Consider the following 16,331-nt stretch of genomic DNA (forward strand, 5'->3'; position numbering starts at 1 on the left):
GCCCCAAAGTGTGAGATTGGTTATTTTTCAGCTTTCAGCAGCCCTGGGCAAGTTCTTTAGAGAAATGTGGGTCTTTTTCTTGGTTCACTTGTCTATGTCCAGCTGCACAACGAGATGAGGCTGGTCATTGTCATTTTCTGAGCTGTGAACGGGCAGGAAGGTGAGAAAATGTCGGATTTTGACCATTAGTGCTGACCTTTGAATTTCAATGTACCTCTCTATAACATGACCCAGCTGTAATGTCAGTGGTCGCATTGATTTGATTTTTGGTTTGCTTGTAGGGCGCTGGCACCCACATTCAGTGACCCAGATAATTTGGCACTGCTGTGAATAGTTTAGTCGCAAAATGAAGATTCACGGGTAAAACGCCCCAAACTGTGAGATTGGTTATTTTTCAGCTTTCAGCAGCCCTGGGCAAGTTCTTTAGAGAAATGTGGCTCTTTTTCTTGGTGCACTTGTCTATGTCCAGCTGCACAACAAGATGAGGCTGGTCATTGTCATTTTCTGAGCTGTGAACGGGCAGGAAGGTGAGAAAATGTCGGATTTTGACCATTTGTGCTGACCTTTCAATTTCAATGTACCTCTCTATAACATGACCCAGCTGTAATGTCAGTGGTCGCATTGATTTCATTTTTCGTTTGCTTGTAGGGCGCTGGCACCCACATTCAGTGACCCCAAAAATTTGGCACTGCTGTGAATAGTTTAGTCGCAAAGTGAAGATTCACAGGTAAAAAGCCCCAAACTGTGAGATTGGTTATTTTTCAGCTTTCAGCAGCCCTGGGCAAGTTCTTTAGAGAAATGTGGGTCTTTTTCTTGGTGCACTTGTCTATGTCCAGCTGCACAACGAGATGAGGCTGGTCATTGTCATTTTCTGAGCTGTGAACGGGCAGGAAGGTGAGAAAATGTCGGATTTTGACCATTTGTGCTGACCTTTGACTTTCAATGTACCTCTCTATAACATGACCCAGCTGTAATGTCAGTGGTCGCATTGATTTGATTTTTGGTTTGCTTGTAGGGCGCTGGCACCCACATTCAGTGACCCAAAAAATTTGGCACTGCTGTGAATAGTTTAGTCGCAAAGTGAAGATTCACGGGTAAAACGCCCCAAACTGTGAGATTGGTTATTTTTCAGCTTTCAGCAGCCCTGGGCAAGTTCTTTAGAGAAATGTGGCTCTTTTTCTTGGTGCACTTGTCTATGTCCAGCTGCACAACGAGATGAGGCTGGTCATTGTCATTTTCTGAGCTGTGAACGGGCAGGAAGGTGAGAAAATGTCGGATTTTGACCATTTGTGCTGACCTTTGAATTTCAATGTACCTCTCTATAACATGACCCAGCTGTAATGTCAGTGGTCGCATTGATTTGATTTTTGGTTTGCTTGTAGGGCGCTGGCATCCACATTCAGTGACCCAGAAAATTTGGCACTGCTGTGAATAGTTTAGTCGCAAAGTGAACATTCACGGGTAAAAAGCCCCAAACTGTGAGATTGGTTATTTTTCAGCTTTCAGCAACCCTGGGCAAGTTCTTTAGAGAAATGTGGCTCTTTTTCTTGGTGCACTTGTCTATGTCCAGCTGCACAACAAGATGAGGCTGGTCATTGTCATTTTCTGAGCTGTGAACGGGCAGGAAGGTGAGAAAATGTCGGATTTTGACCATTTGTGCTGACCTTTGAATTTCAATGTACCTCTCTATAACATGACCCAGCTGTAATGTCAGTGGTCGCATTGATTTGATTTTTGGTTTGCTTGTAGGGCGCTGGCATCCACATTCAGTGACCCAGAAAATGTGGCACTGCTGCGAATAGTTTAGTCGCAAAGTGAAGATTCACGGGTAAAAAGCCCCAAAGTGTGAGATTAGTTATTTTTCAGCTTTCAGCAGCCCTGGGCAAGTTCTTTAGAGAAATGTGGCACTTCTTCTTGGTGCACTTGTCTATGTCCAGCTGCACAACGAGATGAGGCTGGTCATTGTCATTTTCTGAGCTGTGAACGGGCAGGAAGGTGAGAAAATGTCGGATTTTGACCATTTGTGCTGACCTTTGAATTTCAATGTACCTCTCTATAACATGACCCAGCTGTAATGTCAGTGGTCGCATTGATTTGATTTTTGGTTTGCTTGTAGGGCGCTGGCACCCACATTCAGTGACCCAAAAAATGTGGCACTGCTGTGAATAGTTTAGTCGCAAAGTGAAGATTCACGGGTAAAAAGCCCCAAACTGTGAGATTTGTTATTTTCAGCTTTCAGCAGCCCTGGGCAAGTTCTTTAGAAAAATGTGGCTCTTTTTCTTGGTGCACTTGTCTATGTCCAGCTGCACAACGAGATGAGGCTGGTCATTGTCATTTTCTGAGCTGTGAACGGGCAGGAAGGTGAGAAAATGTCGGATTTTGACCATTTGTGCTGACCTTTGACTTTCAATGTACCTCTCTATAACATGACCCAGCTGTAATGTCAGTGGTCGCCTTGATTTGATTTTTGGTTTGCTTGTAGGCGCTGGCATCCACATTCAGTGACCCAGAAAAATTTGGCACTGCTGTGAATAGTTTAGTCACAAAGTGAAGATTCACGAGTAGAAAGCCCCAAAGTGTGAGATTGGTTATTTTTCAGCTTTCAGGAGCCCTGGGCAAGTTCTTTAGAGAAATGTGGCTCTTTTTCTTGGTGCACTTGTCTATGTCCAGCTGCACAACAAGATGAGGCTGGCTAATTGTCATTTTCTGAGCTGTGAACGGGCAGGAAGGTGAGAAAATGTCGGATTTTGACCATTTGTGCTGACCTTTGAATTTCAATGTACCTCTCTATAACATGACCCAGCTGTAATGTCAGTGGTCGCATTGATTTGATTTTTAGTTTGCTTGTAGGGCGCTGGCATCCACATTCAGTGACCCAGAAAATGTGGCACTGCTGTGAATAGTTTAGTCGCAAAGTGAAGATTCACGGGTAAAAAGCCCCAAACTGTGAGGTTGGTTATTTTTCAGCTTTCAGCAGCCCTGGGCAAGTTCTTTAGAGAAATGTGGGTCTTTTTCTTGGTTCACTTGTCTATGTCCAGCTGCACAACGAGATGAGGCTGGTCATTGTCGTTTTCTGAGCTGTGAACGGGCAGGAAGGTGAGAAAATGTCGGATTTTGACCATTTGTGCTGACCTTTGAATTTCAATGTACCTCTCTATAACATGACCCAGCTGTAATGTCAGTGGTCCCATTGATTTGAATTTTGGTTTACTTGTAGGGTGCTGGCACCCACATTCAGTGACCAAACAATTGGGCACTGCTGTGAATAGTTTAGTCGCAAAGTGAAGATTCACGGGTAAAAAGCCCCAAAGTGTGAGATTGGTTATTTTTCAGCTTTCAGCAGCCCTGGGCAAGTTCTTTAGAGAAATGTGGGTCTTTTTCTTGGTTCACTTGTCTATGTCCAGCTGCACAACAAGATGAGGCTGGTCATTGTCATTTTCTGAGCTGTGAACGGGCAGGAAGGTGAGAAAAGGTCGGATTTTGACCATTTGTGCTGACCTTTGAATTTCGATGTACCTCTCTATAACATGACCCAGCTGTAATGTCAGTGGTCGCATTGATTTGATTTTTGGTTTGCTTGTAGGGCGCTGGCATCCACATTTAGTGACCCAGAAAATGTGGCACTGCTGTGAATAGTTTAGTCGCAAAGTGAAGATTCACGGGTAAAAAGCCCCAAAGTGTGAGATTGGTTATTTTTCAGCTTTCAGCAGCCCTGGGCAAGTTCTTTAGAGAAATGTGGCTCTTTTTCTTGGTTCACTTGTCTATGTCCAGCTGCACAACAAGATGAGGCTGGTCATTGTCATTTTCTGAGCTGTGAACGGGCAGGAAGGTGAGAAAATGTCGGATTTTGACCATTTGTGCTGACCTTTGAATTTCAATGTACCTCTCTATAACATGACCCAGCTGTAATGTCAGTGGTCGCATTGATTTGATTTTTGGTTTGCTTGTAGGGCGCTGGCATCCACATTCAGTGACCCCGAAAATGTGGCACTGCTGTGAATAGTTTAGTCGCAAAGTGAAGATTCACGGGTAAAAAGCCCCAAAGTGTGAGATTGGTTATTTTTCAGCTTTCAGCAGCCCTGGGCAAGTTCTTTAGAGAAATGTGGGTCTTTTTCTTGGTTCACTTGTCTATGTGCAGCTGCACAACGAGATGAGGCTGGTCATTGTCATTTTCTGAGCTGTGAACGGGCAGGAAGGTGAGAAAATGTCGGATTTTGACCATTTGTGCTGACCTTTGAATTTCAATGTACCTGTCTATAACATGACCCAGCTGTAATGTCAGTGGTCGCATTGATTTGATTTTTGGTTTGCTTGTAGGGCGCTGGCACGCACATTCAGTGACCCACAAAATTTGGCACTGCTGTGAATAGTTTAGTCGCAAAGTGAAGATTCACGGGTAAAAAGCCCCAAAGTGTGAAATTGGTTATTTTTCAGCTTTCAGCAGCCCTGGGCAAGTTCTTTAGAGAAATGTGGCTCTTTTTCTTGGTGCACTTGTCTATGTCCAGCTGCACAACAAGATGAGGCTGGTCATTGTCATTTTCTGAGCTGTGAACGGGCAGGAAGGTGAGAAAATGTCGGATTTTGACCATTTGTGCTGACCTTTGAATTTCGATGTACCTCTCTATAACATTACCCAGCTGTAATGTCAGTGGTCGCATTGATTTGATTTTTGGTTTGCTTGTAGGGCGCTGGCATCCACATTTAGTGACCCAGAAAATGTGGCACTGCTGTGAATAGTTTAGTCGCAAAGTGAAGATTCACGGGTAAAAAGCCCCAAAGTGTGAGATTGGTTATTTTTCAGCTTTCAGCAGCCCTGGGCAAGTTCTTTAGAGAAATGTGGCTCTTTTTCTTGGTTCACTTGTCTATGTCCAGCTGCACAACAAGATGAGGCTGGTCATTGTCATTTTCTGAGCTGTGAACGGGCAGGAAGGTGAGAAAATGTCGGATTTTGACCATTTGTGCTGACCTTTGAATTTCAATGTACCTCTCTATAACATGACCCAGCTGTAATGTCAGTGGTCGCATTGATTTGATTTTTGGTTTGCTTGTAGGGCGCTGGCATCCACATTCAGTGACCCCGAAAATGTGGCACTGCTGTGAATAGTTTAGTCGCAAAGTGAAGATTCACGGGTAAAAAGCCCCAAAGTGTGAGATTGGTTATTTTTCAGCTTTCAGCAGCCCTGGGCAAGTTCTTTAGAGAAATGTGGCTCTTTTTCTTGGTGCACTTGTCTATGTCCAGCTGCACAACAAGATGAGGCTGGTCATTGTCATTTTCTGAGCTGTGAACGGGAGGAAGGTGAGAAAATGTCGGATTTTGACCATTTGTGCTGACCTTTGAATTTCAATATACCTCTCTATAACATGACCCAGCTGTAATGTCAGTGGTCGCATTGATTTGATTTTTGGTTTGCTTGTGAGGCGCTGGCACCCACATTCAGTGACCCAGAAAATGTGGCACTGCTGTGAATAGTTTAGTCGCAAAGTGAAGATTCACGGGTAAAAAGCCCCAAACTGTGAGATTGGTTATTTTTCAGCTTTCAGCAGCCCTGGGCAAGTTCTTTAGAGAAATGTGGCTCTTTTTCTTGGTGCACTTGTCTATGTCCAGCTGCACAACGAGAGTAGGCTGGTCATTGTCATTTTCTGAGCTGTGAACGGGCAGGAAGGTGAGAAAATGTCGGATTTTGACCTTTTGTGCTGACCTTTGAATTTCAATGTACCTCTCTATAACATGACCCAGCTGTAATGTCAGTGGTCGCATTGATTTGATTTTTGGTTTGCTTGTAGGGCGCTGGCACCCACATTCAGTGACCCAAAAAATTTGGCACTGCTGTGAATAGTTTAGTCGCAAAGTGAAGATTCACGGGTAAAAAGCCCCAAAGTGTGAGATTGGTTATTTTTCAGCTTTCAGCAGCCCTGGGCAAGTTCTTTAGAGAAATGTGGCTCTTTTTCTTTGTGCACTTGTCTATGTCCAGCTGCACATTGAGATGAGGCTGGTCATTGTCATTTTCTGAGCTGTGAACGGGCAGGAAGGTGAGAAAATGTCGGATTTTGACCATTTGTGCTGACCTTTGAATTTCAATGTACCTCTCTATAACATGACCCAGCTGTAATGTCAGTTGTCGCATTGATTTGATTTTTGGTTTGCTTGTAGGGCGCTGGCACCCACATTCAGTGACCCCAAAAATTTGGCACTGCTGTGAATAGTTTAGTCGCAAAGTGAAGATTCACATGTAAAAAGCCCCAAAGTGTGAGATTGGTTATTTTTTAGCTTTCAGCAGCCCTGGGCAAGTTCTTTAGAGAAATGTGGCTCTTTTTCTTGGTGCACTTGTCTATGTCCAGCTGCACAACGAGATGAGGCTGGTCATTGTCATTTTCTGAGCTGTGAACGGGCAGGAAGGTGAGAAAATGTCGGATTTTTACCATTTGTGCTGACCTTTGAATTTCAATATACCTCTCTTAACATGACCCAGCTGTAATGTCAGTGGTCGCATTGATTTGATTTTTGGTTTGCTTGTGAGGCGCTGGCACCCACATTCAGTGACCCAGAAAATGTGGCACTGCTGTGAATAGTTTAGTCGCAAAGTGAAGATTCACGGGTAAAAAGCCCCAAACTGTGAGATTGGTTATTTTTCAGCTTTCAGCAGCCCTGGGCAAGTTCTTTAGAGAAATGTGGCTCTTTTTCTTGGTGCACTTGTCTATGTCCAGCTGCACAACGAGAGTAGGCTGGTCATTGTCATTTTCTGAGCTGTGAACGGGCAGGAAGGTGAGAAAATGTCGGATTTTGACCATTTGTGCTGACCTTTGAATTTCAATGTACCTCTCTATAACATGACCCAGCTGTAATGTCAGTGGTCGCATTGATTTGATTTTTGGTTTGCTTGTAGGGCGCTGGCACCCACATTCAGTGACCCAAAAAATTTGGCACTGCTGTGAATAGTTTAGTCGCAAAGTGAAGATTCACGGGTAAAAAGCCCCAAAGTGTGAGATTGGTTATTTTTCAGCTTTCAGCAGCCCTGGGCAAGTTCTTTAGAGAAATGTGGCTCTTTTTCTTGGTGCACTTGTCTATGTCCAGCTGCACAACAAGATGAGGCTGGTCATTGTAATTTTCTGAGCTGTGAACGGGCAGGAAGGTGAGAAAATGTCGGATTTTGACCATTTGTGCTGACCTTTGAATTTCAATGTACCTCTCTATAACATGACCCAGCTGTAATGTCAGTGGTCGCATTGATTTGATTTTTGGTTTGCTTGTAGGGCACTGGCACCCACATTCAGTGACCCAGAAAATGTGGCACTGCTGTGAATAGTTTAGTCGCAAAGTGAAGATTCACGGGTAAAAAGCCCCAAACTGTGAGATTGGTTATTTTTCAGCTTTCAGCAGCCCTGGGCAAGTTCCTTAGAGAAATGTGGGTCTTTTTCTTGGTTCACTTGTCTATGTCCAGCTGCACAACGAGATGAGGCTGGTCATTGTCATTTTCTGAGCTGTGAACGGGCAGGAAGGTGAGAAAATGTCGGTATTTGACCATTTGTGCTGACCTTTGAATTTCAATGTACCTCTCTATAACATGACCCAGCTGTAATGTCAGTGGTCGCATTGATTTGACTTTTGGTTTGCTTGTAGGTCGCTGGCACCCACATTCAGTGACCCCAAAAATTTGGCACTGCTGTGAATAGTTTAGTCGCAAAGTGAAGATTCACGGGTAAAAAGCCCCAAAGTGTGAGATTGGTTATTTTTCAGCTTTCAGCAGCCCTGGGCAAGTTCTTTAGAGAAATGTGGCTCTTTTTCTTTGTGCACTTGTCTATGTCCAGCTGCACATTGAGATGAGGCTGGTCATTGTCATTTTCTGAGCTGTGAACGGGCAGGAAGGTGAGAAAATGTCGGATTTTGACCATTTGTGCTGACCTTTGAATTTCAATGTACCTCTCTATAACATGACCCAGCTGTAATGTCAGTGGTCGCATTGATTTGATTTTTGGTTTGCTTGTAGGGCACTGGCACCCACATTCAGTGACCCAGAAAATGTGGCACTGCTGTGAATAGTTTAGTCGCAAAGTGAAGATTCACGGGTAAAAAGCCCCAAACTGTGAGATTGGTTATTTTTCAGCTTTCAGCAGCCCTGGGCAAGTTCTTTAGAGAAATGTGGCTCTTTTTCTTTGTGCACTTGTCTATGTCCAGCTGCACATTGAGATGAGGCTGGTCATTGTCATTTTCTGAGCTGTGAACGGGCAGGAAGGTGAGAAAAGGTCGGATTTTGACCATTTGTGCTGACCTTTGAATTTCAATGTACCTCTCTATAACATGACCCAGCTGTAATGTCAGTGGTCGCATTGATTTGATTTTTGGTTTGGTTGTAGGGCACTGGCACCCACATTCAGTGACCCAGAAAATGTGGCACTGCTGTGAATAGTTTAGTCGCAAAGTGAAGATTCACGGGTAAAAAGCCCCAAAGTGTGAGATTGGTTATTTTTCAGCTTTCAGCAGCCCTGGGCAAGTTCCTTAGAGAAGTGTGGGTCTTTTTCTTGGTTCGCTTGTCTATATCCAGCTGCACAACGAGATGAGGCTGGTCATTGTCATTTTCTGAGCTGTGAACGGGCAGGAAGGTGAGAAAATGTCGGATTTTGACCATTTGTGCTGACCTTTCAATTTCAATGTACCTCTCTATAACATGACCCAGCTGTAATGTCAGTGGTCGCATTGATTTGACTTTTGGTTTGCTTGTAGAGCGCTGGCACCCACATTCAGTGACCCCAAAAATTTGGCACTGCTGTGAATAGTTTAGTCGCAAAGTGAAGATTCACGGGTAAAAAGCCCCAAAGTGTGAGATTGGTTATTTTTCAGCTTTCAGCAGCCCTGGGCAAGTTCTTTAGAGAAAAGTGGCTCTTTTTCTTGGTGCACTTGTCTATGTCCAGCTGCACAACGAGATGAGGCTGGTCATTGTCATTTTCTGAGCTGTGAACGGGCAGGAAGGTGAGAAATGTCGGATTTTGACCATTTGTGCTGACCTTTGAATTTCAATGTACCTGTCTATAACATGACCCAGCTGTAATGTCAGTGGTCGCATTGATTTGATTTTCGGTTTGCTTGTAGGGCGCTGGCACCCACATTCAGTGACCCCAAAAATTTGGCACTGCTGTGAATAGTTTAGTCGCAAAGTGAAGATTCACGGGTAAAAAGCCCCAAAGTGTGAGATTGGTTATTTTTCAGCTTTCAGCAGCCCTGGGCAAGTTCTTTAGAGAAATGTGGCTCTTTTTCTTGGTGCACTTGTCTATGTCCAGCTGCACAACAAGATGAGGCTGGTTATTGTCATTTTCTGAGCTGTGAACGGGCAGGAAGGTGAGAAAATGTCGGATTTTGACCATTTGTGCTGACCTTTGAATTTCAATGTACCTCTCTATAACATGACCCAGCTGTAATGTCATTGGTCGCATTGATTTGATTTTTGGTTTGCTTGTAGGGCGCTGGCATCCACATTCAGTGACCCAGAAAATGTGGCACTGCTGTGAATAGTTTAGTCGCAAAGTGAAGATTCACGGGTAAAAAGCCCCAAACTGTGAGATTGGTTATTTTTCAGCTTTCAGCAGCCCTGGGCAAGTTCTTTAGAGAAATGTGGCTCTTTTTCTTTGTGCAATTGTCTATGTCAAGCAGAACAACGAGATGAGGCTGGTTATTGTCATTTTCTGAGCTGTGAACGGGCAGTAAGGTGAGAAAATGTCGGATTTTGACCATTTGTGCTGACCTTTGAATTTCAATGTACCTCTCTATAACCAGTCCTGGGTATCCCTTGTTTAGGGAACACTTGACATTGTCTGGTCGCCAAGGTGATCATGGTGATCCGTAGCTGCGCGTAGGCCCGCGTAGCCGCCTTGCCGGCCTCGGCCCTTTTACCTCGGCAGACCGCACCGGAAAAAAGATGACGACGCTGTTTTGGTGAATATTTTCTTCGCGCTCGACGGTCTGTGCGCCAAATTCAAAAAAAGTCGAAAGCCTTTTCTTCTTTCTCGAGTGATCCTTGGTGATTTTTCAAGCTTCTTCGCAGTGTTCAACACCCAATGGCTCAGGAGAAGAAAAGTCGAAAAAGTGTAGTCACTGGCCTCGTTTCAAGTGACAGCAGGAGAAGAAATTTCCTTTCAAAACGGAAGAATGGACTCCTAAAAAAGGTAAGTTGAATGCACATCGCAATTCTGAACTTGCGCAATTTGTCATGAAGACTTCGCTTCATTTGTGTTCTGCAGGCCGCAGAGTTGCATGTTGGAAGTGGAGCCAAGGTTTTGGTCGTGGTGGTCGCTCCTTCTGGAGTTCGACACACGTACAGCTCGCATCCTGTGGACGAGATTTTGCCCTCAACCAGCTCAAGTGTCACAACAGCAAGAGCTGACCCAGTGGCATGCTCTGCAAGAAGCAGTTCATATCCCACCGCGATGAACACCCCAGATTCCACCACGAGCCCCACTGAAGAATGAAAATAAAATTTGGACTGCTGGTCCTTCAAACATCACCTGTTGGATACTTGTTGTGTGCAAACACCATAGTCTGGTATCAATTCACCTCAGAATGTCAACATTGAAATAATAATGTATGCGTCATCAGAAATTGACACTTTCTGGACAACAGAACAATGCTAGTAGTCAACAAACATCACACTGAACCACTATGAATAGGAGCACTGGTTTGTACCACATGTACATGCACCTCAGTGTCTCAAATGGAAATAGAGGAAATAGCCGTGATCATGGTGATAGCCGGGCCATGATGCAGAACCACTTGGGGCCGTCAGATTAATTTTCCTGGACCGAGCCAGCCGGGAAAAAACCCTCGCGCTGACGGACGCAGTAGTGAGGGAAAAAACCGGGTGTATATCCCCAACGGCGACATAGGAGTAACGGATAAGACCACGGCGAGGTAGCCACGACCCTTGTTCGAGGTACAGCGTCTCTGCACTGGAGTCTCCCACTGCTTGAGCCAGCTGCTCAATGAAGTGGAAAGTATATAAATGGAGAAGACATGGTGTCAATAAGAAGTGTAGCGCTCGCACTTGACAATGCAAAGTGTGTGGCATGACGCAAAATGCACATTGAAGAACTACGGAAGCCAGGACCAGCCCTCCCTTGGCGAGTACACCGACTGTGAAGCAGTCACTGCAAGGAAAGTGCACACACAAGAACAACACAGAAAGCTACTTGAGCAAAATATTGCTCATCCATGCATACTATGGACACAATCGGACTGCATTCGAGCGAGGCAAACATCTTTTCTTTGCATGTTGGAACATTGTGCAAGACACATAAAGACACACATGTCTACTAACTGAAATAAATTTATTGCACAGAAAAGTCACTATGAGTGTGTCCGAATGTACCTTTGAATAGACAAAAGCACATAAACCGCACACCAATGGATGAAAGTGGCGAAAGAAATGCAAGGCACAAAGCACTCACCACTCATGGAGGCATATCATCAGCTGCATTGCCGCCGTCAGCCATGCACGAAACCATATCCCGCATCTGGCGCACGACCTTCAACACTGCTGGCTGGGTGGAAGCCTGCTCCAGTTCATCGCACAATGCAGAGGCAGCATTGTTGTCGGGCGCGAGATGTAGTAGCTGCTGGAATTCTTTCCTGAGGGAAGCCATAGTCCGTCTCGTATCACTCCCGTGTTTCTCGGCCTCTTCGGTGGTCAGAAAGTGTGGTGGCTGAGACTGCCTGGACAGCGGATAGGCACCATCTCCAAATAATGTCGCTAGCTGCTTCCGTCTGGCTTTACCCACAGCAGTGAGGTTCACAGCATCCGGCACCAATTCCTCACCAGGACTGAAGGATTGCAGTGGTCTTGAAAACGCTAGCTCACCATTGGGAACCAACATTGTTCTCAGACGCGCACGCCACACCAGAAGTTCCTTAGCATAACCGGGACGGGCTCTCGATTCCGACTTTGGATCTGGCAGCTGTAGGGCACTGAATACTTTGGAGCGGAGCTTCATGAGCTGCTCATGGTTACGGATCACCCGGCGCCACATGTTGGAGTCTTTCTCCCCTGACACCCATGACTTCACATTGGCATTTAGCTCTTCGACGATAGCATCAAGTGCCTGGTGGAGGTCACCCTTTCCTGACCTGCTGAGGAAGAGAGTGCTGTCAATGAGACTTCGCAAATCTGTTGAGAGCGAGAGGCGACGGACTTCCTCGGACATGTCAATCACTTGATATGTTGTGTGATTCCTCGCATGCAGCAATGGAGAGAGAACTCTGCGAGACTCAATAAACAGTGGTACGTCGTTGTGCCGTGCTCCCCGCCGAAGCATGAATAGTGGAAAGCAGTACTGAGTGCACAGCTCCAGCAGCCAGGAATACGTATGATTGTTGGTGAACTGCTTGCACCAAACGAAGAAACCCTCTGCTGAAGGGGTGTTGCTGCCAGATTCCTGGGCGAGTACATATGGCCGCAGAAGTTTGTCAAAGCAGCCATCCGTGAAACGGCTCAGCTCATCGTATGTGCGGTGGTGGTCTTTGGCTTTGAAGGCCCAATCCAATTGCTTAGGAGAAGTATATCCCTGGCTAATAGCGAACTCCTTATAGGCAAATGGCCACAGAGACTTGACAATGCACTGGATAATGTTCATCTCCCAGTGCAAGCCACCTGAAATGGGTAGTACCCAATCAAACTCCCCATCAGGAATGTTTGTTGGGGGCATCAATTCACCCTTCTCAACCAGATCATCTAAAAACTTCCTCAGCCTCTCACGTAACGTACTCATGTTCCCTGTTACACCCAAGCCCCTTGTACTGCATGCACTCTTCAGGTCAGCCTTCGACATTGAGTCGACATGCAATATTCCTGCTTCATGGTTAGCCAATTTGGCTGCATCACGCCTTGCCTCCTCCATCACAGTCAATATGAGGGAGTACGGCAAGCCGTCACACACAACAGTGAGCCATTCCCTCACCCCCTCGTCACCTACACATTGTTTTACCCTTGCACGCTTCCCAACATCGCGCAATACAATGCGAACAGCTTCATGGGAGTTGGGGTTGACAAAAATGGGCTCTAGAAACCCAACATCTGCCGGGGACACAAGGGGCACATCTTCACCACTGGTCTTTGAGGACACTCTGGTTAACGAAACACCGGTACTGCTGTCCACATGCGGTACATACACAAACTCGGTGCCTGACTTTAGTGTGCCTGGCTTGGTGACTTTGATGTGCTCGGTCGACACCACTGATTTGCCTTGGTCAGCTTGCAATGCCTGCCTAACATTTACCCTGCATGTCGCATTGGGACACAAATGCAGCCTGCGCTCCATCTGTGTGCAACATTTAGGGCAGATCAGGTACCGTCTTTCTCGTTCCAATGATGCAAGATGGCTATCAACTGGGTCAGCTGATAGCCTCTGCTCAGACACAAGAGCTTCAATCCTTTTGTTCATGAAACTCAGCAAGTGTGGCTTAATCAAAGATTCTTGATCAAGAGGATCCGGTACCTGATCTATTGCACATTGAATCTCAGTGACAGTTGGAAATTTCCAATTTCGGAAATGGAAATCTCCCTTTTCTTGGGAAGGAACATGGGAATGACGGGCATAGACAACATTGGTCAGAACCTCATACGTGGAACGATTGCTGCCACGGGAGAGGTACGACTTAAGTTGTCGTTGCTCATTGTCAAACCCAACACTCACGAACCCTTCAGGAACTTGCAGCTCGCTACCACCCAACCCAGCCAACCAATCTTTCACGAGCTTATAACTCCCCCCCGACCCTAGGTGACCAAAAATGTCGAGGGTTGTCTTGCTTTGGGTGATGCTGTACACTATCGCCTGGAGCAAAACATGGAATTCTGCACAGTAATTCAAGTTAGCAGCAGCATAGAGAGACTCCATGGCTTGCGCTTGAAGAACTGTGCGGCGGTCGGCAACGGAGAAGTCAAGTGCAAACGTGCTGGAGGTCATGCCCGTCACAAACGTCTCAACAAACTTGTTGTAGGGTTTGTTGCTGAACTGACCCGTCGGGATGGACAGCAAGTTCTGCAATGATCTACTTGACTTTGCTGACTCAACAGCACTCAACACATCTGCTTTGAACTGCGGCTGCTCAGCCACACACAGCCTACGTAGCAAGTCCAAGCGACCTTCCGAGGTGCTCAGAAGCGAACCTACACTTTCCTTTTTCATACTAATTATTTCCTTCTCAAGTAATTCAATTTTGCTATCCTTCTGCAAATGCATCTTCGACAATGCAGCCAACGCACAGTTTTTGGCCACCAACACTCTCTCTAAACGCTTCAAAGAATCAACATTTTCAACATTATCAACATTTTCAACATTATCTACCGGTACTTCGTTTGAGGCTGAGGAGGTTTCTCGGGACTGGCTGAAGACAGGGGGAAAAGAATCATCTACATCATCGCAGGAGCTTACCTCTGGGAGAGCCTGAGGAACATCATCGCTGGCATCTACCATGTCTACAGAGTCCCCATAGCTATCGCCCCTCCGAGGCTCGTACAGAGGGTGGTTGGTGATTAAATCCTTCAAGTCAGCCAGTCGTCCGCAGCTCCTACAAATTGCAGATACGTCTCGTCCAGAGAGCGCTGACAACACTGCCAGGATACACTTGCGAACCCGAACATCCTTGGAGCTATGCCGAGGCGATTCCCACTCATCGTGGAAGGGATTCTTGCACGCAAACTGGTATTGAGAACCTCCAGAGTGTCTCTTCTTCGTGGATATCTTGCCCATGATGACAAAATGTTGAAAATGCAAAACGGGCTTCTTCTCGTCGCTTCTCTCTCGAGAACGACATGGCAGAGTTCAATTTTTTTTCGGGCAAAACCTCCATAAACCCCTACAGGCCAGGCTAAAACACTGTCCAACCTCCGCACTTTTGGGGTTACCTCCGCAAAGTTACCTAAAGAGGGACTGATATTTCAAGGCAAATCGAAATTGTGCCACATCTCTTTCAATGAGAACAGAGGCCTTCGCAGCGCATCCATCTTCCTCTTTTTCGGGCCGCGGGCGCACGGCGGGCGCACGGCGCGATTTGACCGTGCGTACTTGTCAATCTCCATATCAACGCCTGAGTTTTCGTGTAAAAACCGAATGTTCCCTGAACAAGGGATTCCCTCGACTGATAACATGACCCAGCTGTAATGTCAGTTGTCGCATTGATTTGATTTTTGGTTTGCTTGTAGGGCGCTGGCACCCACATTCAGTGACCCAAAAAATTTGGCACTGCTGTGAATAGTTTAGTCGCAAAGTGAAGATTCACGGGTAAAAAGCCCCAAAGTGTGAGATTGGTTATTTTTCAGCTTTCAGCAGCCCTGGGCAAGTTCTTTAGAGAAATGTGGGTCTTTTTCTTTGTGCACTTGTCTATGTCCAGCTGCACAACGAGATGAGGCTGGTCATTGTCATTTTCTGAGCTGTGAACGGGCAGGAACGTGAGAAAATGTCGGATTTTGACCATTTGTGCTGACCTTTGAATTTCAATGTACCTCTCTATAACATGACCCAGCTGTAATGTCAGTGGTCGCATTGATTTGACTTTTGGTTTGCTTGTAGGGCGCTGGCACCCACATTCAGTGACCCCAAAAATTTGGCACTGCTGTGAATAGTTTAGTCGCAAAGTGAAGATTCACGGGTAAAAAACCCCAAAGTGTGAGATTGGTTATTTTTCAGCTTTCAGCAGCCCTGGGCAAGTTCTTTAGAGAAAAGTGGCTCTTTTTCTTGGTGCACTTGTCTATGTCCAGCTGCACAACGAGATGAGGCTGGTCATTGTCATTTTCTGAGCTGTGAACGGGCAGGAAGGTGAGAAAATGTCGGATTTTGACCATTTGTGCTGCTGACCTTTGAATTTCAATGTACCTGTCTATAACATGACCCAGCTGTAATGTCAGTGGTCGCATTGATTTGATTTTCGGTTTGCTTGTAGGGCGCTGGCACCCACATTCAGTGACCCAAAAAATTTGGCACTGCTGTGAATAGTTTAGTCGCAAAGTGAAGATTCACGGGTAAAAAGCCCCAAAGTGTGAGATTGGTTATTTTTCAGCTTTCAGCAGCCCTGGGCAAGTTCTTTAGAGAAATGTGGCTCTTTTTCTTGGTGCACTTGTCTATGTCCAGCTGCACAACAAGATGAGGCTGGTTATTGTAATTTTCTGAGCTGTGAACGGGCAGGAAGGTGAGAAAATGTCGGATTTTGACCATTTGTGCTGACCTTTGAATTTCAATGTACCTCTCTATAACATGACCCAGCTGTAATGTCAGTGGTCGCATTGATTTGATTTTTGGTTTGCTTGTAGGGCGCTGGCATCCACATTCAGTGACCCAGAAAATGTGGCACTGCT

The 16,331-nt window shown here is 45.8% G+C and overlaps 1 protein-coding gene and 2 long non-coding RNA genes across 3 annotated transcripts in view; 2 read left to right on the forward strand and 1 right to left on the reverse strand.

Annotated features, from left to right (window-relative positions):
• The window catches only part of LOC135811539 (uncharacterized), a 94,245-nt gene that overhangs the window by 40,999 nt on the left and 36,915 nt on the right, over positions 1–16,331 (forward strand). The window lies entirely within an intron of this gene.
• Positions 9,764–10,490, forward strand: LOC135811536 (uncharacterized). The gene is made up of 2 exons (XR_010552624.1): positions 9,764–10,155; positions 10,231–10,490. It is a non-coding gene; the product is annotated as an uncharacterized LOC135811536 (long non-coding RNA).
• On the reverse strand, positions 10,462–14,963 carry LOC135811535 (uncharacterized). The gene is made up of 2 exons (XM_065324774.1): positions 11,434–14,963; positions 10,462–11,133 (listed from the first exon to the last, which is right to left on the reverse strand). The coding sequence occupies exon 1, from the start codon at positions 14,728–14,730 to the stop codon at positions 11,437–11,439; it is 3,294 nt and encodes a 1,097-aa protein (XP_065180846.1). The 5' UTR covers positions 14,731–14,963; the 3' UTR covers positions 10,462–11,133; positions 11,434–11,436.

The sequence above is a fragment of the Sycon ciliatum genome, chromosome 3 (genome assembly GCF_964019385.1).
Source record: "Sycon ciliatum chromosome 3, ocSycCili1.1, whole genome shotgun sequence".
NCBI lineage: Eukaryota > Metazoa > Porifera > Calcarea > Leucosolenida > Sycettidae > Sycon > Sycon ciliatum.